This window comes from Mobula birostris, chromosome 2 (assembly GCF_030028105.1).
Source record: "Mobula birostris isolate sMobBir1 chromosome 2, sMobBir1.hap1, whole genome shotgun sequence".
Taxonomy (NCBI): Eukaryota; Metazoa; Chordata; class Chondrichthyes; order Myliobatiformes; family Myliobatidae; genus Mobula; species Mobula birostris.
Genome location: NC_092371.1, coordinates 49,703,159 through 49,731,156, shown reverse-complemented (window position 1 = coordinate 49,731,156; position 27,998 = coordinate 49,703,159). Strand labels below are relative to the sequence as shown.

At 39.1% G+C, this 27,998-nt stretch overlaps 1 protein-coding gene across 1 annotated transcript; it reads right to left on the bottom strand.

The window, feature by feature from the left end:
- Positions 1 to 27,998, bottom strand: nsfl1c (NSFL1 (p97) cofactor (p47)). The gene is made up of 9 exons (XM_072240601.1): positions 27,797 to 27,998; positions 24,381 to 24,472; positions 22,204 to 22,275; positions 20,286 to 20,451; positions 11,882 to 11,974; positions 8,322 to 8,431; positions 6,841 to 6,978; positions 2,159 to 2,323; positions 1 to 643 (listed from the first exon to the last, which is right to left on the bottom strand). The coding sequence occupies exons 1-9, from the start codon at positions 27,899 to 27,901 to the stop codon at positions 481 to 483; spliced, it is 1,104 nt and encodes a 367-aa protein (XP_072096702.1). The 5' UTR covers positions 27,902 to 27,998; the 3' UTR covers positions 1 to 480.

The window sequence follows — 27,998 nt, the reverse complement described above, 5'->3', positions numbered from 1 at the left end:
TTGTGCTCAGATTATTCATTCAATGCAGCGGTGTACAAAATGAACAATGCTAGGTACAAGACCCATTTCACAAACATAGAATGTTTTAAATTTGATTTGATTTTTAGAATGCAATTTCCTATCAAGGTCCACCTCCCCCTATACAATTGCAGTCACAAATGTTAGAGCTAGTTGGGATGTATTAACTTATATTGGTGAATTTGAATTTTAATGTATAATATTTCACTTCAAAATTGAAAAATTATACGTAAATCAAATACACAATTAGGTTTTTAAATCACAAAGTCACGCTGAAAGCTGTGTAACTGAATGAGCACATGAATAACCTTAAAGGCAAACTGTTTTGTCTAAAAGCATTGTCACCAATTTATTACAACCAGTGAGTTTAACTAATGGAAAGTCTGAACAGTTCAAGTACTCCACCAACATGAGGTTAGATGGAGAAGTGCATTCTTTTCAGCCTCTGTACTATTAAAGCATTCATTTCAGCCTCTGTACTATTACAGCATTCAGCAGATTGGCATCTTTTAGGGTTTCGTTCTCATTTGTCAGCTCTTTACTAGGGAAGGTAGTCATCAGCACAAAAGGAGTATAAGCCAAAGCTGGGCGGGCGTCGATAATAAAATGTCGAACATCCTGAATCCTGTAGACAAGAAAACATCTGTCAGGTTTCTTAAAATAAGGCATAAAAATCAAATTTCAGACTCTCTAGGGTGAATTCTTCAAAATTTCCAGAGAGTACCATCATGTCCCTATTGTTATTGTGTCAACAAATCTAACCTTAACTAAATTACAATGAGTAATTAACTCTCACCCCCCCTTCTATATGTAAATAGAACACCTCATTTACTATACAAAGAAATCCCAATACAGATGGGTTTTGAAATTGCACAGCTTTTTTTTAATATTTAAAGTGGCATGCTGCTAGATTTACACCACAATTTTAATTGCATAAATCCTTTGAAAAAAAATCCATGAATCAGAATTATCCCATCTCACAGACAGAACTATCCACTGGGCTGACATCAGGGATTGGTTGTAACTGATTTTGGAACTCCGAATATAGGAGGAGAAACATATTCAGCCTGAGTTCTGACCTAGGAAACCAGTCATTTTCTAAAGGTTATAAAAGAAATCCAACTGAATATTCAAACACTAAGTACCAATATATTAAGAGTCAAATAGTTCAATCAAAATCCTAAACCTGAGATGCTGACTTGAGGGCTTATTCAAAAATAAAGAATGATGAACAGACTCTGCAATTGCAATACTTAGTAACCAGACTACCTTTACAGTGCCCCAAGCAACATCATTTCCGCAAGATGGCACTGTGAGAACCAAGATTTACACCATGGGAAGATTGCATTTGCCGATCCAAGATGCTTTTCATGAAATCACCTCTGCATTTCATGAACAGAATTTTGATAAAGTGCTAATAAAATAAAATTATTTCATTCTAATCTCAACTGTTATATTTAAAAACCAAGTTACGCTTTTTCTTGCATTGGGATTCAAATACAAACAAAACTTTGCTTAGAACTTTAGCAATTAGGTCTAACAACATGATAATTATTGAAAGGGAAAAGGAAAGTATGCATGCCTCTTCCTACAACTTTATAAAATTCACTATTTTCCTATAATCTGAATAAGGCACATGCTTGCTACATAGATCAATATAAGAAATTTGGTTTCCTTTTTGTGCTGACGTATGATGGAGATACAGTACTACTTGCCTTAAATCTAAAGGGCAGAGAGATACATGAATGCTGTGATGTCTTCCACATGAAGCTCAGTATGTGTTATTGATCAAACCATACCCAACGCAGGACATGCCAGCAATCAAGGTTAAACTGACACTGAAATTATGGGTCCTCTTTAAGTACCAGTTGGCCTTCAGTACCAGAAATATACAGTTAAGAGTCGGCGCTTTTAATAGAGAGGTAGAAAGAAAAATAAACCAATTTTTTTTCCCCTGATGAAAGCTTCCCATGCAATGGCAAAGCCAACCAAATGTAATTTTCTATATAACATGAGGTAATACAGGAGAGATATGGGAACTAACAGGATACAATTTTATACATAGGCTAATATAAGACATTAACTCACTTACAAAATCGAGAAATGGCCTTCAAAATAACATTAGCTTCCATCATCTTACCTATGCGTATGATTAAACTTCTGAACAAGACGGCCTCCATCTGCAAGTCGAATCTGGATACTGGTGGTTGGTTCTGATTCATTTAGATTTACAGAAGAACTGGCCTTTGCTTCATTTTCCGCTTGCTGCGCTGGAGTAGTTGTAGTTACTAGCTGGGGTGTGGCACTGCAAAATAAAAACAGGGTTGTTTACTGTGTAGATCACACCTACTTAATACTAATGCAAAAATAGCAACTTCTCAATTAAGGGGCATTAAACAGAAATTTTACGCAAGTATGCTTTTTTAAATCTAGTCTAAAATGTAAAATAATAGAGCTCCAAAAAGGTTTAAGCTCAAATATCCCACAACTAAGATGTCCTTCATTCTGGTCCCACAGCAACAAAACAATTAGCAGCTACTTCTGGCAGAAAAATAAAGCAAGGAATGCCATGTTCTGATGAACAGATTTGACCTCTTACAATGTACACATTCAAATGAAAGGTGTACTTTCACCATGAAAGTTGAGCATTACACTCTTCTGGAATTGGAGCTGCAGCACAATCAGGGAACCGGTAGAGCAGTAATCCTCATATGAACAAAGCATGACATAAGAGTACAGAAAGGGAAGAATGGGTGGGTAATAAGATAAAGTGACTTGATTCTTCAGGAAGCTCTATTAGAGAATATGTTTCCCAACCGCTCTGACTAGAAATATGTTGTGCAATAAAAAATTCTGGATTTGCTGTTGACTATTAAATCAAAAGAATGGAGATTACTGCAAGTGTTCAAATAGACAGATCATGCCAATAGGGATTTTAACCAACCTACTATAAACTGGGAAATCCCAAGTGGTATGGAATCTCAACGAGTAAATGTTATGCATGACTGCTTTCCGTGCCAATGTGCGAGGGACTCCAGGAGAGACATCTTTATCTAGTGAATAGCAAATGAATCAAACAGTACATTATGAATGGAAGTAGTGGCATCCCATGGAGAAAGCAACCATAACATGATTATATTTTTAAAAAATTGGAATAGAACTAATATTAAGTGCATGTTTAAGAAGGATCAACTTCAGGGAAATAATTATAAAATCAGTAAACCTCAGCTGGGATTAATCAGATAAACTTAAGAATGCAACTGTTATGAATACAGCATGTGCTTATGTATACTGAATGAGGCAACACTATGATGAAGCCAGCCAGTGGTGTAATGCCATCAGCGCTGGACCTTCAAGCCCAATGGTCCCAGATTTGAATCCAGCCGGCTCTTTGCATGTTTTCCATCCATGCTGGGCTGAGTGTCAAGCGAGCAGCTCGCTCTTGTAAAAAAAGAAAATCAGACAAATGCTAAAGAAATTGCAAAAAAAATGCCACCCCATGCACCACAATAAGGGAAATATCATGGCTCTCACTCATGACAAAGCTTCTTTCTGGTGTGCTCAGATTTGTTTGCAAATCTTAAACTGGAACTGCAACTAATGCAGTGACAATTATTTATTCATTTGTTTTGTAAAGCACCTTAGCAATTAAGGTACATTTTCATATTTTTGGCTAAATAGTGCAATTTGTAGTCACAGGCATAACTAACCACAGTATTACTTGCGTCTTCCACTGAATGACAAATCACTGAAGCTCAACAACTGTTGATCCTTGAACTTGTATACATTTGGTACTAATTAGATCAGGCAGGATTAAATAAAAACCAGTATTTCAAGTTACACTACTATTACTTTGAAAGAAATATAAGCACCTACGAATGAAAGGCAATTTATTCACCTTCAACAAGATTAATGGCTGGAATATCCTATGTTAGATTTGTTGAAATAGCAACACGAATTTACATGTTTTTGGTTGCAGAAAGGGTGGGTGTAGAGCTACTCAGTTTTCATAAAAACAAACACCCTCCCTTCTACATTATTAGAACGTCTTTGACAGAGGGTCTTGTATATGCATGCAAAGATTGACAGGATTAGAAAAAAAAACATTCTGCAACTTTCTCTCTCCTCCTCCTACTAACCACCGACTTAGCCCTAGAGGTCATCTCATGACAACTTAATTGCACGTTACACCACAATCTCACATTCAATCTTTCTTGCTAACCAGCTCTGATAATTCCTTAAACTTTTATTGAGTACAACTATAACTTACAGAAAAAAATATATAAAACAAGCAGTGATCAAGATTAGGCAAACTAGGAATAGAAACAGATGAAAGAGGTACTGCAGATGCTGGAAACCTAGAGCAATAAAAACAATGCACTCGAGGAGCTGAGCAGGTCAGGAAGCATCTATAGATGGAAATAAACAGTTGGTGCTTCAGGTAAGACCCTTCATCAGGATCCGATGAAGGGGCTCAACCAAAAACGTCAACTGCTTATCCCTATCCATAGATGCTACCTGACCTACTGAGCTCCTCCAGCATATTGTGTGCATTGTGCTAGGAATAGAAGCACATATACTGAACCCAATACTATCCAAACCAAATTTCTTCCTAGAATCCAGAGACTCTAAAGATATATATCTAGCAATCTGATATTTAGTTGGTGTTTAGATGTTGACATTATACAGATACAGGTGGCTGTACTTTTAACAGAGCTATGTGGGAAATACATTAGGCAGAAGGTAAGGAGGTAATTTGGCTTTTCATGAACAGAAGCAAGCAGATAGTTGAGAACTTTTGAAGAGGTGAAAAGCTCCTGCTACAGGAGTAGATGCAGAGGATTACAGTACTACTAACATTATACAATATTTAAAATGGGAGAAATGGATAACTAATTATAAGCCAATTAGTTTAATTTCAGTGGCAGCAAATTCATGGAATCAATTCATCAATTTAGACATGCAAAGGTTAATAAGTTCAGTCAGCATATACCTGTTAAATAAAACAAAAACTGCAGATGCTGGTAATCAGAAATAAAAACAGAAAACACTGGAGGTACACAGAAGGTCAGGCCACATCAGCAGGAACAAAAAGAGAGTCATTTTTTCCAGATTGAAGACCTTTGGTGCAAACTAAGTGTCTTCAACCTGAAAGTTTATTTTAAGTTTTATTCTTGTAGATTGGCTCAACCTGTATTTAACAAATAAAAACACTTTGTTTTTATTTATTAATTGCAGATTGCAACTGAATAACCTAATAGGGTTTTGTTAGGAGATTACAAAGGGTGGATAACAACAGTACACTTGGCATAATCTACACTGAGTTTTAGCAAGGCTTTTAAAAGTTCATACTTCCAAGGTTGATAAGAAAACATAAAAGCTCACGAGATTCATAGGAAAGTGGTACCTTGGATCCAAAACTGGCTCAGTAGCAAAGAGTAATGCTGTTTTTCTGACTGGGAATATATTAATAAGAGTGAATAATCATCGTTTGATTATTGCAGGGGCGTGCGAAAGATTCCATTATACAAAAACTGGTTCTGTGCTAACAGCAAGGAGCAAAACTATAGTTAGATATAAATGATCACTTTTGCAGAAATAGAAAATCACTAATCCAGAAAAATGGAAGATAATGTATTTAGAGAATTGCAAAGATTAGGGAATGCAAAATAATTGAGAACAAACAGAGAGGTATAGAGAAACAAAAAGCATTTGAAAGTACATCCATGCATTATTAGAAGCAGTAGAACATCAGATGAATAAGGCAATTAGTAAGACATGCAGAATGTTTCCCTTTATTAGCCAAAGCACAGAGCACAGAATACTAAAACTTGATATCACACTTGACTAGATAGTCCATGACGGGACCACTGCATACAATTCTGTTCACATTATAGGAAAGAAGCACTTCCATTAAAGCAAGCAAAAAGGGAATGAATAACAAGTTGTTAGTGTTGAAAGCTGCAGCTATGAAGATAAACTGGATCGGCAGGAATTGTTTTCCTTGTAACAGAGAAGGCCAATAAAAAATTTTACTGGAGTAGTAAAGTGAATAGATAGGATAAATAGGAAGGGCCCATTTCTATAAGTAAAATGATCAAAAATTATGGGGGCTAGATCTAAACTAACTGATAATTATCCAAAGAAGTTTGGAACTCACTGTTGGAAAGTGTGGTAGACGCAAATCCTTACCCCACTTAAAACAATATTTTGATATACACTTAAAGAATCATAACATACAAGGACCTGGACCAAGTACTGAAAAATTAGATTAAGCTGGTTAGTGTTTCTCATTCCACTACGTGTCAGACATAATGGGCTAAATTACCTTCTCCTGAGTCTTAATTTTCTATGATTAAGGAAAACACTGGAATTGTTGTCTTGGGAGACATAGATCAAATGGCAGAGCGTATACCCCATCTATATGGGGAAAGGCAAAGAAATGGGAAAGTAACATGGTGCTTACAGCAAAGGCTGAATTCAATAAAGGCTTATGATTTGAACATTTTCTTTTGTCTTTCCAGGTGCTTCGGTATAACTTGTAAAGCTGACCAGTGTAGTATGAGCACTTTATTTCTATATATAATGTGCTATTAAGCTCCTGCCAACGTACCATCAGGAAGGATACTGCATTAGTTTACTCAATTTCTCAAAGAAAGAAGAATTCCTTAAATGCTCACCATCTGTTACATAATTATTCCCCCAGAACATATTGCATAAATCTGCTGGAGAAATTTATAGTGACTTCTAAATTAAATCCATTTAAAACAGTGTTTAAATTATTGACTTTTTAAAGAAATGTGTGCAAATGACTACCATTACCTCCCCAATTTTTGTCCTTCACCTCCAAATGCCTTAAATATAGGCTTAGACTTTACATATTCTTGATCCCGATGATCTTCCATGTCCAGATTTACCTGTCCACCTCGAGCCAATCGCCGCAGCTCCAGTGGAATCTCACTGCAAAGGGCAAAATGCAGAGATACTTATTCCAAAATATTCAAATGTGAATCAACATAAATAACTAAAACTTACCTTCTGTACTCAATGCTCCATGCAAATAAAAATAAATGCCTGGATTTTTGCAGTAGTAATAAAAAATAAATTACTCTTAAATTGATAGCTCAAGCATGGTTTAGAAGTTGTGATTTAATGCAGTTCCACTACCTGCAGTCTGCTCCAAAGGAATCAAAGGAAATCACTTGAACCAATGTTATAAGTTAAGCATTGTTAAACTATTAAACATAAACACATTGAGTGACATGAATGCCTCCATACACAAAAACACAAAAGAAATTCAGCAGGTAAATGGAATGCTGTATTAAAGTGCAAAGGGAAAGGTGGGTGGAGTAACAAACTCTTGCTGAACTGTATAGAGTTCTGGTGAGACCATACCTGGAAAGATGAATTATACAGTAGTTCTTCCCTTCTATTTAATAATGAAAATATCTGTGGAGCAAATCTGAAATGAAGTATCCCTCCTTAGAAGAAAGTACATTAAACAGCCTTAAACCCCCAGGAGTTAAGAATGAGATGCCCAATTTGAAATACGTGAGATTTGAAGAGGCTTGATAGAAGATACTGTGACTGTCCATCCATTGGTGGCTCCATCTAGGACTGAAAGCATGGTCTCTGGATTTGAAATCAATGACTTAAAAACAAAATAAATCCTCCTAATTGTGACTCTTTGGAATTCTTCAACCTAGAAAATATGGCTGTTGGTTCAAGTTCAAGGTTCAGATAGCTTTTACGTGTACAAGAGAATCAGGAGTCAGACAAGAAAGTGAAGTTCCAAACAAATCATCCAGGGGTTCTTGTTTCTAAGATAGTTATGTACAAACTAATTCTACAAGAAAATATTCTTACACCAGCTTTAAGTTTTTATATGGCATACTGCACCATAATTACTGCTCATCAAATTGTCTGCCCTAAACTAATTTTATGTATGGCAATTGCCTCATGAAATATTTTGAAATGAATGATATGAATTTTAATTTGTTAATCTAAGACAGTAGATGGAGTTCATTATGAAATGACTGTTGGATTAATTCACACCTGCAAGAGCAAGCAGCACAACGACCTGCAAAAAAAAATTCAACCTCATGCATGTCCTCTAATTGCCACTAGATGGCCCATATTTGCAAAATGCCCCTTTTATAACAAACCAAAAGCATTTTTACCAGATTAGATGAATTTCAGACATTTAGCTCCTGCATCCAGAATTTATCTATTACCAATTATCTCAGAGAAGTTACTTTGTACAAGAGTCATTTGTAACCAAACTACAGCAAGAAACCACTTACCCTCTCCTAATAGATTCTAAAAACTGAGCATTTGTGGGGTCAGTGTAATTCCTCAGCTCACCATCATCAACACTGAAACCACTTTTCCAAAGCTTCAGTACAACGTGAACCTGTTGAATAACATTCAAATATAAACTGAATTCAGTAAAATCAACTTTTAAATTAATACCTAAATCATCATTAGCTTTAAGGCAAACTGATCCCTTCTCTAAACATTGGTCATTTATTTATTGACTTAAAGATTCCCAATGAGTCAGAACGTACCTATACTTAACCCTAGCTTAACCAAAGGAAAATTTACAAAGACCAGTTAACATACTAGCCTGTACATCTTTGGACTGTGGGAGGAAACCAGAACTGTGGGAAAAAGATACCCTCGCAGGGATGACAGTGGAACAACAATGGCAGGTACTTCTGGGAATAACACAGAAGGTGCAGGATCAGTTCATTCCAAAGAGGAAGAAAGAATCTAAGGGGAGTAAGGGGTGACCGTGGCTGACAAGGGAAGTCAAGGACAGTATAAAAATAAAAGAGAAGAAGTATAACATAGCAAAGGTGAGTGGGGAGCTAGAGGATTGGGAAACTTTTAAAGAGCAACAGAGGATAATTAAAAAGGCAATACGGGGAGAAAAGATGAGATACGAAGGCAAGCTAGCCAAGAATATAAAGGAGGATAATAAAAGCTTCTTTAGGTATGTGAAGAGGAAAAAATCAGTTAAGACCAAAGTTGGGCCCTTGAAGACAGAAACCGGTGAATTTATTATGAGGAACAAGGAAATGGCAGACGAGTTGAACAGGTACTTTGGATCTGTCTTCACTAGGGAAGACACAAATAATCTCCCAGATGTAATAGTGGCCAGAGGACCTAGGGTAACAGAGGAACTAAAGGAGATTCACATAAGGCAGAAAATGGTGTTGGATAGACTGATGGGACTGAAGGCTGATAAATCCCCAGGGCCTGATGGTCTGCACCCCAGGATACTTAAGGAGGTGGCTCTAGAAATCATGGACGCATTGGTAATTATTTTCCAATGTTTTATAGATTCAGGATCAGTTCATGAGGACTGGAGAGTAGCTAATGTTATCCCACTTTTTAAGAAAGGAGAGAGAGAGAAAACAAGGAATTATAGACCAGTTAGCCTGACATCAGTGGTGGGGAAGATGCTGGAGTCAATTATAAAGAATGAAATAGCGGCACATTTGAATAGCAGTAACAGGATCGGTCAAGTCAGCATGGATTTACGAAGGGGAAATCATGCTTGACTAATCTTCTGGAATTTTTTGAGGATGTAACTATGAAAATGGACAAGGGACAGCCAGTGGATGTAGTGTACCTGGACTTTCAGAAAGCCTTTGATAAGGTCTCACATAGGAGATTAGTGGGCAAAATTAGAGCACATGGTATTGGGGGTCGGATACTGACATGAATAGAAAATTGGTTGACAGACAGGGAACAAAGGGTAGGGATTAATGGGTCCCTTTCAGAATGGCAGGCAGTGACTAGTGGGGTACCACAAGGCTCAGTGCTGGGACTGCAGCTATTTACAAAATACATTAATGATTTAGATGAAGGGATTAAAAGTAACATTAGCAAATTTGCAGATGACACAAAGCTGGGTGGCAGTGTGAGATGTACGGAGGATGTTAAGATAACGCAGGATGACTTGGACAGGTTGGTGGGTGGGCAGATGTATGGCAGATGCAGTTTAATGTAGGTAAATGTGAGGTTATCCACTTTGGTGGCAAGAACAGGAAGGCAGATTACTATTTGAATGGTGTCAAGTTAGGAAAAAGGAAAGTACAACGAGATCTAAGTGTCCTTGTTCATCAGTCACTGAAAGTAAGCATGCAGGTACAGCAGGCAGTGAAGAAAGCTAATGGCATGTTGGCCTTCATAACAAGGGGAGTTGAGTATAGGAGCAAAGAGGTCATTCTGCAGTTGTACAGGGCCCTGGTGAGACCACACCTGGAGTACCGTGTACAGTTTTGGTCTCCAAATTTGAGGAAGGACATTCTTGCTATTGAGGGAGTGCAGCGGAGGTTCACTAGGTTAATTCCCGGGATGGCAGGACTGTCATATGTTGAAAGATTAGAGCGACTGGGCTTGTATACACTGGAATTTAGAAGAATGAGAGGGGATCTGATTGAAACATATAAGATTATTAAGGGATTGGACACGCTAGAGGCAGGAAACATGTTTCCGATGTTGGGGGAGTCCAGAACCAGAGGCCACAATTTGAGGATAAGGGGTAGGCTATTTAGAATGGAGTTGAGGAAAAACTTTTTCACCCAGAGAGTTGTGGATCTGTGGAATGCTCTGCCTCAGAAGGCAGTGAAGGCCAACTCTCTGGATGCTTGTTAGAGAGAGCTTTTAATGATAGCGGAGTCAAGGGATATGGGGAGAAGGCAGGAACAGGGTACTGATTGTGGATGTTCAGCCACGATCACAGTGAATGGTGGTGCTGGGTTGAAGGGCCGAATGGCCTACTCCTGCTCCTATTGTCTATTAACACCTGAAGGAAACCCACGTGGTCACAGAGAGAACGTACAAACTCCTTACAGACAGCGCTGTAACAGCGTCACACAACCGCTACACTACTGTGGCACCTATACTAATGAATTCCAAGTACCTACCTTCAGTGAAGGCTACAAACCTACTTCCTTAAGATGTCACACAAGTCAAACCCCAGTAGCGTGCTAAATAATAGCCGATTTAGCTCAAAGGATGCTAATAATAATGTTGGAAATTTTAAAAATGTAAGAATGTTTAACAAAGTCCTCATGAAGTACAGATATTTGGGAAAAGACTACCTAATGTTCTGTTTTGAACAACAGTTTTCTTTCCGTGAATGACTTTGAATACAATATTTATTTCTAGTTCCTTAAAGCTTCAGCTGACTTTAAAGGGTTTTAATATTCATTCTAAGTTTCTTATTGATCGGAAGCTAAAAATGCACTTGAAAGCAACTAGCCTCTTTGCTACTCTATTTATAAGGATCCTGTATCTTTGTAGTTATAGCAACCCAGGGGTAATGGGTTCAAAATTAAGCAAATCTGATAAATGTAATTGGTTTATTCGTTTAGAGACAGTTCTTCCACTGCTACCTGATTTTGCTTCTCGTGACTCAAAATCAAACTATGCAGTTAGGTAGAAATATCTCCACTTCAGTGGTGGGGGTGGGGTAATAAATTCTGTCTATACATGTGCCTGTCTAATACAACAATAAAGTATACAGAAATACGCACTAGTTCTGAAGGTGTGGAGAACACCTGACTTAACTCCCACTGGAAATTTGTTTAGTGTTATTTGATGTTATCATGTAAATTGCTCTATAGAATCGACCTTTTATTGGGACAATACTTTTCAGATTATACACAAATAGCAAAGCAAAGATTGACATATACAAATTATGTTTCAAAGTTATCCATATATATCATTATCTATTCACACCATTGTTACCAAGAAAATGACAAATACCATTGTTTCCATTGTAGTTTCCACTATCAAGCAGAAATACTGGTATTACTTAAGACAACATGCATTTTCTTGGAACACTTACATCTTGTGCTGTTTCAGGTCTCCGCTCTCCTGTAACATATGCAGACTGTTCTCCCTCAGCTGCACCCAAACGGTAACCACCACCACCAAATGGCTTTAGAAAAGACAGAAAATAAAATTTCACAGCTTAATGAAAAAAATTAAATACACTAATATTTTTATTGTAGACAAAACCAATGTATTAACTCTCTCAAACAACATAGGTTAATAACACTTCTAAAACTGAAACTGCAAGCAAGCATGATACCAGAACCAAGCAACAAGAAATCCTCTGAGTCAATGGTGAAATATAAACCCTGTAGTATAGGACTGATTTAATTTAGTTGTTAAGGTGCTAAAATTGGTCTCAGCAGCACCTGGCTGGAAGGTGTTTCAGAGGAGACTGAAATGCCCATGTAATGAATGTTTAATGATAAAGCTTGACTGCAATGCCCAGCAAGAATATCCCATAGCTGAAAATAAAGAATAAAAATTGACACACTTGTGAGAACAGAAAGTGCACATGTACTGCAAATAGTCTGAATCTCCAAGTCATTAAAACAAAAGTTACAAAAATTATTTTCTAGATACTACCCCAGTATCAATAAATCAAAAATTCCAGAAAGGACAGAAGCATAACAGACGTCCCCAAGGTCTTTGATAGGGTTAATGTCAGAATGCTTCCATGTCAGTAAAATGAGGACAAATACCAGTTAGTCAATAATCAGTCTAATAGCAATGTGATACGAAACCCCTTTACTTAGAGGTTAAAATGTGAAAAATCACTTAATAACTTCTTGAATGGACAATGCACCCACATTTTTCTTTCGTTTTTGTTCTCTTTTTGCTCTGCTTAATTAAATTTCTATATACATTTCCTTATTGCAATCTGGAGTTTTTTTTATTATGTATTACACTGTACTGTTGCTAAAAAAAAATTTCATGATATATAGTCATAGTCATACTTTATTGATCCCGGGGGAAATTGGTTTTTGTTACAGTTGCACCATAAATAATTAAATAGTAATAAAACCATAAATAATTAAATAGTAATATGTAAATTATGCCAGGAAATAAGTCCAGGACCAGCCTATTCGCGCAGGGTGTCTGACCCTCCAAGGGCGGAGTTGTAAAGTTTGATGGCCACAGGCAGGAATAACTTCCTATGACGCTCTGTGTTGCATCTCGGTGGAATGAGTCTCTGGCTGAATGTACTCCTGTGCCCAACCAGTACATTATGTAGTGGATGGGAGACATTGTCCAAGATGGCATGTAACTTAGACAGCATCTTCTTTCCAAACACCACCGTGAGAGAGTCCAGTTCCATCCCCACAACATTACTGGCCTTACGAATGAGTTTGTTGATTCTATTGGTTTCTGCTACCCTCAGCCTGCTGCCCCAGCACACAACAGCAAACATGATCGCAATGGCCACCACAGACTCGTAGAACATCCTCAGCATCGTCCGGCAGATGTTAAAGGACCTCAGTCTCCTCAGGAAATAGAGACGGCTCTGACCCTTCTTCTAGACAACCTCAGTGTTCTTTGACCAGTCCAGTTTATTGTCAATTCGTATCCCCAGGTACTTGTAATCCTCCACCATGTCCACACTGACCCCCTGAATGGAAACAGGGGTCACCGGTACCTTAGCTCTCCCTCAGGTCCACCACCAGCTCCTTAGTCTTTTTCACATTAAGTTGCAGATAATTCTGCTCACACCATGTGACAAAGTTTCCTACCGTAGCCCTGTACTCAGCCTCATCTCCCCTGCTGATGCATCCAACTATGGCAGAGTCATCAGAAAACTTCTGAAGATGACAAGCCTCTGTACAATAGTTGAAGTCCGAGGTGTAAATGGTGAAGAGAAAGGGAGACAAGACAGTCCCCTGTGGAGCCCCAGTGCTGCTGATCACTCTGTCGGACACACAATCATATGCCAGTGATATTAACCCTGATTCTGATTCTAAAAAAGATGGGGGTAATTTTACCCTAGAATCAGATGCAGACAAGAAAAATAAATTGGATGAAGTACTATAGAACTTAGAAGATCACTAAAAATGAAAGCCCACTATTAGAATTTATGAGGAAGGTAAAAAACAAAGCATTTAAGATATACTAATATGCATCAAAATCATTAACTTAAATCCCTTTACTGATTTGATATTTGCATGAAATGAAATAAGTGAACAGTTTATTATCCAGGGAACAGGGCAAATTCTTGAAGTAGATCTAATCAAATTCTGCTTCAAAATATTGTTTCTAAGGTACACTCGTCCACAAATTGGAGATAAACATTTTTTAAAATATCCCCCTGAAAAAACAACTTTCAAATTTTAATGTGAAATAATATATTTTACTTCTCCAATCATAGTACACAAAGAAAAACTGCCAGAAGATAGCATAATGCACAGCTGCTGGGAGATAAAATTTACAACACTGCCTATTCTACTCATAGTCCAGCACAGGTATATAATTGAACACTACTATAAAAATCAGCATTTGTATAGTATTGGTACAATTGTAGGGCACCATAACTGGTGGAAACATACATTATTCACAACCACCAACTTTGACTTGGGGTTCACTACAATAGATGGGTCTGACGTGATGACGTTTTATGCCAAGTACTGTTACCATGCTTTGTGTTCAGTTTTTTTTAAAAAGAGTACAATAAATGAGTTGTTACGGTTTTTCTTAAACATAAAACAACCTCACGCTGTTTTATTTCTGAAAACCTATACTGGTCTCCCTGATACTCTATGACAATTCCAGAGTTATTGAATATTTTGGCCAACACAGTCACTTTGAAACTGGCAGAGCTCTGGAAGCAAACTGCCGTTGTTTGGCTTGTACAAGTCGAGGCCCAATTCGCGCTGCAAGAAATCACCACCAACACCACCAAATATTTCTATGTAGTAGTGTCACTCAGTAACTCCACGGCTGCGAGAGTGGTGAATCCACTAGAACATCCGTCTGAACCTGATAAACACCAACTGCTGAAAAGTCACCTTTTACTGATTTTTGGACTACCAGAGTCTGAACGCGCCTAACAGTTGCTCTGCTTGTCTCTGTTCGGTGATGCTAAGTCTTCAGAGCTAACGGACGACATGCTGTCTCTTCTGGTAAATTACCATCCTTGTTTTATTGTTAATGAACTCTTAATGGAGCAAATGCCTGATTAAGTTTACATAGCCCTCACTAATGCACTCATAAAGATTATAGGCAGTTTGCTAAAATGATTGATAGTCTACACTCAGTGCGCAGTGGTACATCATTCCTCTTCCTTTTTCTACCTCAATAAGCCCAGTCAGCAAAGCCAACATACAGATGCCTGCAGTTGAGAAACAGACAATGCTGGGCTTGTGTTTTTACCACGCTTGCTTTGGTACCAATGCTAGGAAGTGCCAACCGCATTGCAGCTTTGATAGTGGCAGAACGGATCATCAGAAGTCTGTGAACACCATGGGGTCCAGCTGCCAGTGTCATCTACTGTTCATTACGGACACCTTTTCAGGGCGACGCACCCTGTGAGACTCGGGTGCTTAAGTGAGTGTGCTGCATCGCCTATTGTTGAGAAGGCAAAGAGCGACAAAACCTTGCTGGAGGATGCCAACGGCAGCAGGATCCAAACTTATGGGACACGACTGGTGACGTTCTGCTTCAGTGGGCAATGTTACACATGGGACTTCGTCCTGGCTAAAGCAGCTATATCTCTGCTTGGTGCAGATTTCCTGTGTGCCCAAGGGCTATTAGTTGATCTTAAGAACTGCCAGATTGTGGATGTCAAGGTCTTTTGGTCATTACCCTGCTCACCCAGCAAGTTCCTCACAACGACTCTGGCAAATGTGTGCACAACTGCAGGTGAGTTTTCTCTACTGCTGGGCGAATTTCCAAACCTCACGAAGCCCACATTCTCCACTAGTCACTAGACATGGAGCCGTGCGCCACATTTCTACAACTGGCCCGCCAGTCCATGCCCACACATGTAGACTGGACTCAGAAATGCTGGCAACCGTGAAGGCTGAGTTTGCCAACTTGGAAAGACTTAGCATTGTACGTTGGTCAAATATAGCTCCTAGGCTTCTCCGCTCCATATGGTCTCTAGGACCGCTGGTGGTTGTCGCTCATGTGGCTATTACCAGTGCTTTAACGAGGTCATCACCCCCGATTGTTCCCTGGTCCCACACATGTAGGACTTTTCAGCACATTTAGATCACAAGATCACAAGACAAAGGAGCAGAAGTAGGCCATTTGGCCCATCGAGTCTGCTCCACAGATCCCCCAGGAGCTAAACTATTCACCCATCTAGTTCTAATTTCCGGCTTTTTTCCCATATCCCTTGATACCCTGACTAATTAGATACCTGTCAATCTCCTCCTTAAACACCCTCAATGATCAGGCCTCCACAGCTGCAGGTGGCAACGAATTCCACAAATCCACGACCCTCTGGCTAAAAAAATTTCTCCTCATCTCTGTTTTAACTGGGTACCCTCTAATTCTAAGACCATGGCCTCTTGCCCTGGACTCACCCACCAAGGGAAACAACCTTTCCACATCTATTCTGTCCAACCCTTTCAACATTCGAAATGCTTCTGTGAGATCCCCTGTGTGCTTGGAGGACATTCCCAAAATGGCTGTGGTAACCCCATTTGGCCTCTGAGATTCTGCACATGCCATATGGGCTGAAAAATGCAGCACAAACTTTCCAAGGGTTGATGGACTCTGCATTAGAAGACGTAGATTTTCTTTTTGTTTCCCTGGATGTTGCCAGTGCATCCAAATCTGAACATGCATCTCATCTCCGCGCACTTTGAGAGCTTAAGCCAACATAGATTGATTATTAACCCTGCTAAGTGCTAGTTTGGATTGTCAACAATTGACTTTCTCACCCATCACATCTCTGCAGAAGGTGCAAAACTCCCTCCATCAAAAGTAGCCACTATGACGGATTTCCCACCGCTCCGCAATACTAAAAAAAACTACAGCAGTTTTTAGACATGATGAATTTCTATCACCTCTTTATTCTGAAAGCTACAGAACTTATGCTCCCTCCTGTATAGTGCACTTAAAGACAGTACCCTTAATCATGTCCTTGACTGGTTAGCGAGCATGGCAAGAGCATTTGATGACATCAAACAAGCTCTTTCCAACACAATCCTACTGGCACACTTGCTTTCCAAAGCACCTATAGCCATTACTACTGACACTTCAGACTATGCTGTGGGTGCTGTGCACAAACAGTTGGTTGAAGGCATGTGGCAGCTGCTCCCCTTCTTCAGTCAGCAGCACCATGCCCCCGAAAAGAGATACAGCACGTGTGACCATGGGCTTCTCAGTTTCTATCTAGCCACCCGCCATTTTTTTTGTCATCCAGAAACCCAATTTCACAGTGTTCGTTGACCACAAACCTCTCATGCACACAATGGCCAGAATATCAGACCCTTGGTCTGCACGGCAGTAACACCAACTGGCCTACATATCAGTGTTTATAACTGATACACAACATATCAAGGGGATAAATAATGCTGTGGCTGATCGCCTCTCACACCAAGCCATTGAGGCCATACACAAAGGCTGACTATGACAGCATGGCAGCCGACCAAGCTATTGACCCAGAGATCCAGATTTACCGAATAGCAGTCATGGGCCTGCAGTTGGCTGACAACAAGTTCGAGGAAGCTGGGGTTTCCCTCCTATCCAGTTGCCCTTACCCATACTGCGCACAAACTGGAGGTGGACTGTTTTTGATTCCATAAATGGCTCCTCACATTCGGGCCGGAAGGCCTCACAGAAACTGACTGCACGAAGGTTTGTGTGGCATGGCCTTAGAAAGGACATGCGTGATTGGACTACAGTCTGAGTGGAGTACCAGCAGGCCAAAATTAACCATCATGTTCAGGTGCTACTGGCACCTTTTGAGGTCCCTGAATGACAGCTTAGCTATGTCAACATGTACAGTGGCATGCAAAAGTTTGGGCATCCCTGGTCAACATTTCTGTTACTGTGAACAGTTAATTGGGTAGAAGATGAACTGATCTCCAAAAGTCATAGAGTTAAAGATGAGACATCCTTTTCGACATTTTAAGCAAGATTAATGTATTATTTTTGTTTTGTACAATTTTAGAGTGAAAAAAAAGAGGGGAGCACCATGCAAAAGTTTGGGCACCTCAAGAGATCTGAGCTCTCAGATAACTTTTACCAAGGTCTCAGGCCTTAATTAGCTTGTTAGGGCTATGGCTTGTTCACAGTCATCATTAGGAAAGGCCAGGTGATGCAAATTTCAAAGCTTTATAAATACCCTGACTCCTCAAACCTTGTCCCAATAATCAGCAGCCATGGGCTCCTCTAAGCAGCTGCCGAGCACTCTGAAAATTAAAATAATTGATGCCCACAAAGCAGAAGGCTATAAGGAGATAGCAAAGCGCTTTCAGGTAGCCGTTTCCTCAGTTTGTAATGTAATTAAGAAATGGCAGTTAACAGGAACGGTGAAGGTTAAGTTGAGGTCTGGAAGACCAAGAAAACTTTCCGAGAGAACTGCTCGTAGGATTGCTAGAAAGGCAAATCAAAACCCCCATTTGACTGCAAAAGACCTTCAGGAAGATTTAGCAGACTCTGGAGTGGTGGTGCACTGTTCTACTGTGCAGCAACACCTGCACAAATATGACCTTCATGGAAGAGTCATCAGAAGAAAACCTTTCCTGCGTCCTCACCACAAAATTCAGTGTCAGAAGTTTGAAAAGGAACATCTAAACAAACCTGATGCATTTTGGAAACAAGTCCTGTGGACTGATGAAGTTAAAATAGAACTTTTTGGCTGCAATGAGCAAAGGTATGTTTGGAGAAAAAAGGGTGCAGAATTTCATGAAAAGAACACCTCTCCAACTGTTAAGCACGGGGGTGGAACGATCATGCTTTGGGGTTGTGTTGCAGCCAGTGGCACGGGGAACATTTCACTGGTAGAGGAAAGAATGAATTTAATTAAATACCAGCAAATTCTGGAAGCAAACATCACACCATGTGTAAAAAAGCCGAAGACGAAAAGAGGATGGCTTCTACAACAGGATAATGATCCCAAACACACCTCAAAATCCACAATGGACTACCTCAAGAGGCGCAAGCTGAGGTTTTGCCATGGCCCTCACAGTCCCCCGACCTAAACATCATCGAAAATCTGTGGATAGACCTCAAAAGAGCAGTGCATGCAAGACGGCCCAAGAATCTCACAGAACTAGAAGCCTTTTTTAAGGAAGAATGGACGAAAATCCCCCAAACAAGAATTGAAAGACTCTTAGCTGGCTACAGAAAGCGTTTACAAGCTGTGATACTTGCCAAAGGGGGTGTTACTAAGTACTGACTATGCAGGGTGCCCAAACTTTTGCTTTGGCCCCTTTTCCTTTTTTCTTATTTTGAAACTGTAAAAGATGGAAGTAATCTTGCTTAAAATATTAAAGAAATGTGTCATCTTTAACCTCATGCCTTTTGGAAATCAGGTCATCTTTTACTCGCTTACAGTAACAGAAATTTTGACCAAGGTGTCCAAACTTTTGCATGCCACTATAACTTCCTCTCCACCACCCCCACCCCCCAACAGTTTCACACACATCCTTACCATGGTGTATCATACCACCAGTGGCGAGAGGTCATTCCTCTAACATCGAAAATGACTGCTGATGTGGCTCAGGTGTTTATCAGCACCTGGATTGCTAAGTTTGGCACCGCATCAGATATTTCCTCTGACCATGGTCCCTAGTTCATATCAGATCTCTGGGCTGTGTTAGGCTACATCACACCATGGCAAATCACCCACAGTCCAATAGCCTATGTGAGTGCTTTCACTGCTCCTTAAAGGCTGCTCTGAGGGCTTCCCTGATGGATGAGTGTTAGCATGAGTCTCCCGTGGGTCCTGCTGAGGCTCAGAACAGCTTCAAAAGAGGACCTGCATTTGGAGGATTCTGTTACCACGCCCGTCATCATGACATGACCATGAATGTCAACACACCTCTGGATGAGCCAGAAGCCTCTGCTGTTCCTCCACTCATGGAACATAGGACTCGAGCAGAACGGCTCGTCCAAGCGCAAGAGAGGCTCACAACGCTGGTTATAGTGAATTCTGGGAGTGGGGGGGAGTCCTGTGTAGGGTAATGTAATTGGTGGAAACATACACAATTCTCAAAAATTTGCAACCATTGACATTGAGTTAGAGTTCATTTTAAGAGACTGGTCCGACTTTGATGTTGTAATTATCTAAAGTATTATTACTGCTGCTTGTGTTCAGTTTTTTTGGAGTACAATAAATGAGTTGTTACTGTTTGTCTTAAACAAAACAGCTCATTTATTTGCAAAAACCTACACACTTACTATGATAACTGTCTAGCCAATCAGAAACCTACAAGGCACTTATAGACCGGGAAACTTAATGTGCATACCTTAGGTTTACTGGTTTCTCCAGGACTTCTGCCAGCTCGTTCAACAGCAACTGCACCATGTTCCTTTGCTCCTTTAAAAAGGTCTTCTACAACTTCATTTGAATTCTTCTTTTTAGGAGGACCAACAATTTGTTGTCCACTTCTTTCTGAACCACCGGCATAAAATCTTTGAAACAGAGAACATATCTCAAATCATTTGTTATGTACTGGTGACTTACAGAAAAATTAAAATTTCCTTGTATTCTAATGATCAATTGTATCTCACTTAATAAGGCCAAAAATATTCAGCAACCACAAACCGTTGCATTAAAAAAAAATCCAGAATTGGATAGCTATTTGATTTCCCGGTACAGATTTAGCTTCAATGAGCCCAAACCGCATGCTATGCTCCAATAAAAGGTAAAGTTAATAAAACATCATCATCATGTGCCACATTGTATGAAGTGGGCGATCATGGTCTTCCATCTGTCGTTAATCTAAGCATTCCCAACGGGGAAGACACCCTTCACACTGTTGTTCTTATTCTTTTCTCTATCTATGACCATGATTGTTCCTGACAAATTTTTCCACAGAAGTGGTTAGCTGCTCCCTTCTTCTGGGCAGTGACTTTTTTAAGATGGGTGACCCCAGCCATTATCAATACTCTTCAGAGATTGTCTGGCTGGTGTCAGTGGTTGCATAACTAGGACTTGTGACATCCACCACCTGCTTCCATAGCTTCACATGACCCTGACCGGGGGGTGAGGGCTAAGGAGGCGCTAAACCTTGCCTAAGGGTGACCTGCAGGCTCACAGAGGGAAGAAGCACCATCCTTTGTTAACGATGTATCGCCACCCTGACACTCAGTTAATAAAACAGAGGTACATAATCAAGCATCATATAAGCACCGAACCCCATCTCCACACCACAGTAAGCAAGCCAAACAGTGTGCTTAAACATATTCAATGCATACAATGGAAGCTCCATTCAAGAGAATACTAATTTCAATGGTTGCAAAAGAAAATCATGAAAAGCTAATATTCTATCCCTTTGAGCAAACTAATCTACACATTGTTATTTTCACTAAAAGATTTTTAGTTTAAAGAGTTGTACAGTTCAAAATAAACTCATCTGTGCCTTTGAATATATAATTAAGACTGAAAGTAGTAATTTTGATGACCAGTTGAAGTAGCATGCATGCATATAATCAAATGAAATAGGCAATAAGCATCAGAGGTCATGGACTTGGTACCTAGTTGGGCAGATGCTGTTCATCGGCAGAATTCAATTGCCTATTTAAAGTGTTTGCATATTTTAAAACTATTACCTTCTTCCACTTCAAAAGAGCACAGCTCCATGCCTCACCAAATTTTAAAATTCCCCACCCATAGATAACTAAAACCCCTTCAGGTTAAACTTTGAAAGCTACATTATTCCACTCATTTTTGAGGTCAGACTGAATACTCCACAAGTGTTGAGTCTCAGCAGTGGAAACATCCCCCAAAATATGAAGAGAAGAGCACAATTAAAAAGACTAATAAAAACAACTGCAACTCAATTGTCAAGAGCACGAAGGTATTGACTGCCTGTATCTCACCCATAAATCACACACAAGAGTCCACGTTGGCTTTTCTGTACAGCTCACTACTTTTGTTCTAGAACTGTAATGTTTTCATCTCACTGCAGATATCCATTTAATTATGCAAGTCCAGACAGTTAGAAACTGAAAACATAGAATTCAAAAGAAAATCTGAAATAAAAAGAGGCTGGTGGTATTCAACAGACCAGGCAGCATCTCTTTCCACAGAATTCAATCTGTCTGCTGAGTAGTCCCAGCATTTATTTTTTTTTAAATTATAAATGAAAACATGTTTCCATCAGAGGATTTTAATGCAGAATACAAATACCAGAATTTTTTGAGATTATTTATTTTACAAACCTTTGGCCTTCATCCTCCTCTTCATCCTTCTCTTCATTCCACAAATCTCTGAATGAGGTTACTCGGGCATCACTACAATTGCAACCAACACTTTACATCAATTATGTAAAGGACACTTACAATAATCTGCACACTGTTTTATCAAACAAATGATTTAATCATATGCCTATCCTCCTTTAAATGAAGTAATATTCATTATTAGTTACTTCTCTGAGGGAATATGAAGTTAACCAATGCACAGAACACTATCATATATTATAGCAGTGAATGATAAACAGAAATTAAAATAATAAAACATTTTACTTAGCAAAACTCAGTGGGAAAAAATACAGGTTCTTATAAAGCATTGATGTAATATTATAAGTGATTATAGTAGGTTGCCAGTACATTTACTCTACAGCCAATTCACAATATACGCACTTATAAAGAAAACTTCTCTCTGCTGTTAAATAGGAATTGATTTGAGGTACATTATTTATAATGGGATTGTATCAATTTCTTTTCCTTTTAGTTCTCTTGCAGATGAACTCTTAAGTTCATTGAGCTTTGTACGCATTTGGCCTGATTAAATGGGGTTTATTGTTCCATTCTCCCATAGGCTTTACTCAACATAGCAACTGACAATTCCCCAGTGATGAGCTTGTTTTTATTCAAAATCAAAATACATCACACTATATCCCAAGAAGCAATAAGAAGCATCAAAGTTCTCTCTGGATGGGCCTCCGGCTCAGTGAGAAGATGCAAAAAAAAAAGTGACACCGGCAAACAGAGTGGCAGGTGTAGATAGAACAGTCTAAAATAAGAAAGATGTCAATATAACATACAAAAGCAATTAAGTAATTCATGCTCTCAACATTACCACTGACTAATATTGTTACAATGTTTAACTCAGAGAATTTCTTTTTGCATTATGCAGGGGCTGGGAAAAATTCTGATGTTGTTTTGTCACTCCGTGTCAAATATTATCACTCACAAAACTGGCCACAACATAATTTGGAAGCACTGAAGCAACAGAGCATTGGAACAGTTTTAAGCTAACTTATATTCCCGTAAAGATATAGCTATAGATTCAACATTCAGATCTTGGAAAACTAACTCTAATTTCACTTTTTATATTTGTTTGCCTATAACCAAAGTGTCCGAAAGGGAAATTAAACACATTTTCAATACCTGATACTCACTGTAAGCAAACAGTATCCCAAGGGCAAAAAACCTCAAATCATAGCTGTTAGTTCACTAAGGATAAGCATAACTTACAATACCAGCAAAAGAAAGGACAATGTTATTTTGCATGACCACTATAAATTTCAAATGTCTAGTCATCATCCAAAAATTGCAAATATTGGATTTAAACTTTCAGCACTAACTATATATGCATCTAGGGGTAAAAACACCAATAATAATGGCACATTACTAACAAATAGAAAAGAACAGAGGGGACCTGAAGTGTACATCCACAAATCTCTGAACGTAGGTCAAATAGTTAGGTAATTAAGAAGAAATACAGGTAATTGCCTCCATTGGTCGATGCATAGAATACATAAGCAAGAGTGCCATGATAGAACGTCACATTAGTTAGATTAGGGTTAGAACACCATATACATTTTGCAGCACCACACTACAGGAAGGATATGATAGCACAAAAGAGGATGCAGGGGAGATTTGAGGAGGTGGCCAGGCTGGGGAAGTGCAATTACATGTAGAGACTGTCAAGGCCAAAGTTGCTCTCTTTGGGAGAAGAAAGGGACCAAGGAGAGATTATATTGGAGGCAGAGGCAGAAGAACAATTACCATTAGCTGCAAAGTCAATAACCGGGATGGAAAGTTTTGGATTAATTGAGAAAATAATTAATCATTGAAAAGTGAAAATTGGATTGTTGCCAGAAGGAAAGTCAGAAACAAAATTCTCAATCACAAGTGAACTCAAAAGACCAGAAACAACAAAGTTAAGGGTTAAAAGCCGAGAAGAAAGATTATGTCAGAGTATATTCAGCCAGCATGAACCTATTGGGCAAAATGACTTCCTTCTATACCACCAAACTCTATGAACGGTCAAAAAAACTGATATATGTGGCATATCAATGCTTCAATAGGTATCGATGACTAAAAGACATAAGAGAATAGCACAGGGGTGGGTAAGGTTAAAGAATCACAGAAGAGTACATTAATGCTCTCACCTCGGCACATTTCTGGAACCGCTGCTAGATTCAGGCTGAGGTAGCGTTATGACATCATCACCACCATCTTCAAAAAAGCTTCCCAGTGCCAGCTATAAATATTCAGAAGCACACAATACTACATTAACTTTCTTGGAGGATCAAATTAACTTACTGATAGTTTAAAAAAATCACCAATTTTATTTTAAAAGTGGCATCAGGATCAGTCATGAGCCTATTAATCCTTTAAGTCGTACAACACAGTATTATGAGATAGGTATTTCAATGGCGATAAAAAGATTAGAAAATCCTGCACAGTTGGAACCTTGTCCAAAGTCCAGCAAACACAAATCAGTATATTAGCAATTAAAACCAGAATGAGCTCATTCAAACATATCAACATTTTGAAGTCCTAAGCATTGCAACTTTGCAAGCATACCTTTTAAAAATTAAGATAATTGAATCCGCTTCCACCACTCTTTCTCGCAGTGATATCCACATTATAACTACCTAGTGGGTGTAAACATTTTGCCCCATGTTACAGCTTTCTTCTTTTATAAATTACCTTTCACTGATATTGTAGCATCTATTTTACTTTACCCAGGTCCCTCACAAAATTCAAAATATCGTTAATCCTAAACTTGTATCTTTGGTGAATAACCCAAGCTTCTGTGGCACGTCCATGTAATTGTTCTTCCTTTCCAAGGGGCGATTTTAACAATTTCTTTCTTGGTCCTTCACATTCCCTGAGGGTCCAGCCAGCATTGACAGTGCAACTACTTTTTGTTTCATAGAGGTTAAACATTGCATTCTTGTGTTTATGCTTCCATTTATAAAGTCCAGGATGCTAAGAATTACACTATTCACAATTGCAAGAAGGTACCAGCAGAATTCACTGTACTGCTGTATTGTTTGCTGCACACCAGCATGAACCTCTCACACTCATGCACTCAAGACCATGTGAATTACCTACACTAAACAAGACTACTCTCAATTAAGGATAACTTTATTAAAAACTGGATAAATTAAACCATAAAGCCAATTGATCAATGTACTTTGCATGCAAAACTTCAACTTATAGTGCTAGTAAGGAGTTGCTATTGATCTACACCAGCAAGAAGAAAGTTCGTTCATGGCTTCTGATCTTCAACTCTATCAAGAGACTTCTGCTAGAAGCTGTGAAACTAGATCAAAACAAAGGACAGTTCATCCGTGATTTTGACTATATCAGAATACATTAGTAATATTGACTTCGTAAACTAACAATTGAAGAACAGCCATTTGACAGAAATAGCAAGAAAACAGCTGATGTTATGGAATTAAAAGTCTATGGATCACCATGACTCAGCAATGGAAAAGGTCATTACCAGAACAGAACAGGACCAACTCTTAGACTGGCATGGATCAGCATTACCTTTAATGTGTTTAGTTCTCAAACTGTCTAAAATGTTTCATTCAGATGAATCATTAGCTTTACCACATACTGTTAATACATTCAAAACAGGAGGGGGCAAATGAATTCTGTGACTGTTCCACTCACCATGACTGTAACTGCTCATTATCTTTGGAAGTGCACAAAGTATGAAAATATTTGCAATCTCAATGGTCACAGTTTGCATCAAACATCGACACCACCACCAAATTTATTTTTTCTTCACTGCAGCATTATCTTCCTTTGTGTTTTCTCATCAATTTCATAGATTTCCCCTTCAAGGTTTAATATTCACTTTCAATTTTTTTTTCCCATTTGGTAAGGAAAGCACAGAAATTACATCAAACATGGAAACAATTTATAACTTGAACTGTCAACTCTAATTTTATTTCACTTGCTTATATCATTTTGTTTCTGTCAAGTGGTTATCAATCTCTCTTTGGTAATGACAAACTTGTTAGAGTCCAATTGCAAATTAAATATAGTTTGAAACTTTCACTTTCACTTTGCAGTTACCAAGTTTAAACCTCCCTGTTATGCTTTCAATTTTTAGGTATATAGATTTTGAAAACCTCTACTTGATCCCTTTTTAATTTAAGTTTCATTAAAAGTTACGTAACTATACATTATCAGTTGAATTATTATTCTGACTTAGAAATAAAATTTCCTTTCTTCATTACCAACTGAGTCAAAAAGACAAAATCATTTTAACCAATAATAGTGTGGCAACTTCACCACACAGAATGCAGTTCTTCAACGTAATTACTCACTATTGTACCACCTTCCTGAGGCAATTAGTACTAGGTTTGCTCACAATGTCCACAGCATACAATAAATATTACACCCCAAAAAAAATCGGTTATTGTATCATTGCAATTTCAACCCTTGTTAAAACAATTATTGGCATTCAGGAATCTGCTTTACCCAAGCAGCAGACTACATGGTCACCACACCACTCTCAAGGGATAACCACCCACTCTATTAAAACTGTGATCCAGCATTTGGGTATTACAAAATACTCCTCTTACTAAACAAGTAAACTACATACTCTTGTCACAGTATTTGGCTCATAGACTTAATAGAAGAAGGTGAGAAATAGAACTTCATATCCATCAAGAAAGACTAAAATTCTCCAAGAGAAAAATAAACTGAGAGGTGACTTCAATAACATGGTGGTTTTTGGTTAGGATAATCATTCCAGCCAGAGACCAGAAATATGGATGCTAAATGTAGGATAGAAATCAATCAAAAGTACGTAATTTAAGATAAAAGACGAAGGGTCTCGGCCTGAAACGTCGACTGCACCTCTTCCTAGAGATGCTGCCTGGCCTGCTGTGTTCACCAGCAACTTTTAAGTGTGTTGCTTGAATTTCCAGCATCTGCAGAATTTCTGTTGTTTGAATTTAAGATAAACTTCGTTTCCTGCTATATAGTGTGATTGACATGTAAAATTTGTAACAGCTCTCTGTAACTGCAACTTGCAAAGCAGGACTTGGGGGAAATCACAGAAAAAATCAAAGGGTAAAAACACTGAAAGCCTCAACATAAACAAGGGACTCGCGGGACTGACTTGTAGAATGGAAGGCCCTGTCCCGTGCGGCAAATGCTATAATGCTACGTACCCACCATTTCAAGGACGATAATGGAATCAAATCAGGTGTGCAAGACCTTGCACTTTTCCATCTACAATCATCCCCCAGCTCAGAACCACCTAGGCATCAAACCTAGATCTGCCGCGACAGGGGTCCTTGGGCCTGGATCCCATAATGCCCCTGATATTGCTGAATCACCACGCCATCCTCAACCTCTCCCCGGGAGAAGTGGGAGATGAAAACGGCGAGCATCACCCTACCCCGAAGGGGGATCAAATTCAGGGAGAACCGCACTAACCCGGCGCCATTTAGCGGTACACTACTACAGGCCCAAACGCCAGCCTAAGCCGGCAGAGCCCTGATTGCGGCAACCTACAGCCATCTTCCCTCCACCCCTCGGACACCGGCCTTACCTCCAAGTCCCAATCCGCGGACTCTAAATAGAACCGCGCCCGCTCCTCCTCTGCGCCCGTTACGGTCACGAACTCACGAATAGCTTCCTGCTCCGGCAACGCCATCTCCCTGTGGCACAACCGTACTGTTCCCTCCGTCCCCCCACACGTAAAAGCTCACGCTAAAAGTTCCGTGGGAAACAAATGATCCATCTACGAACAG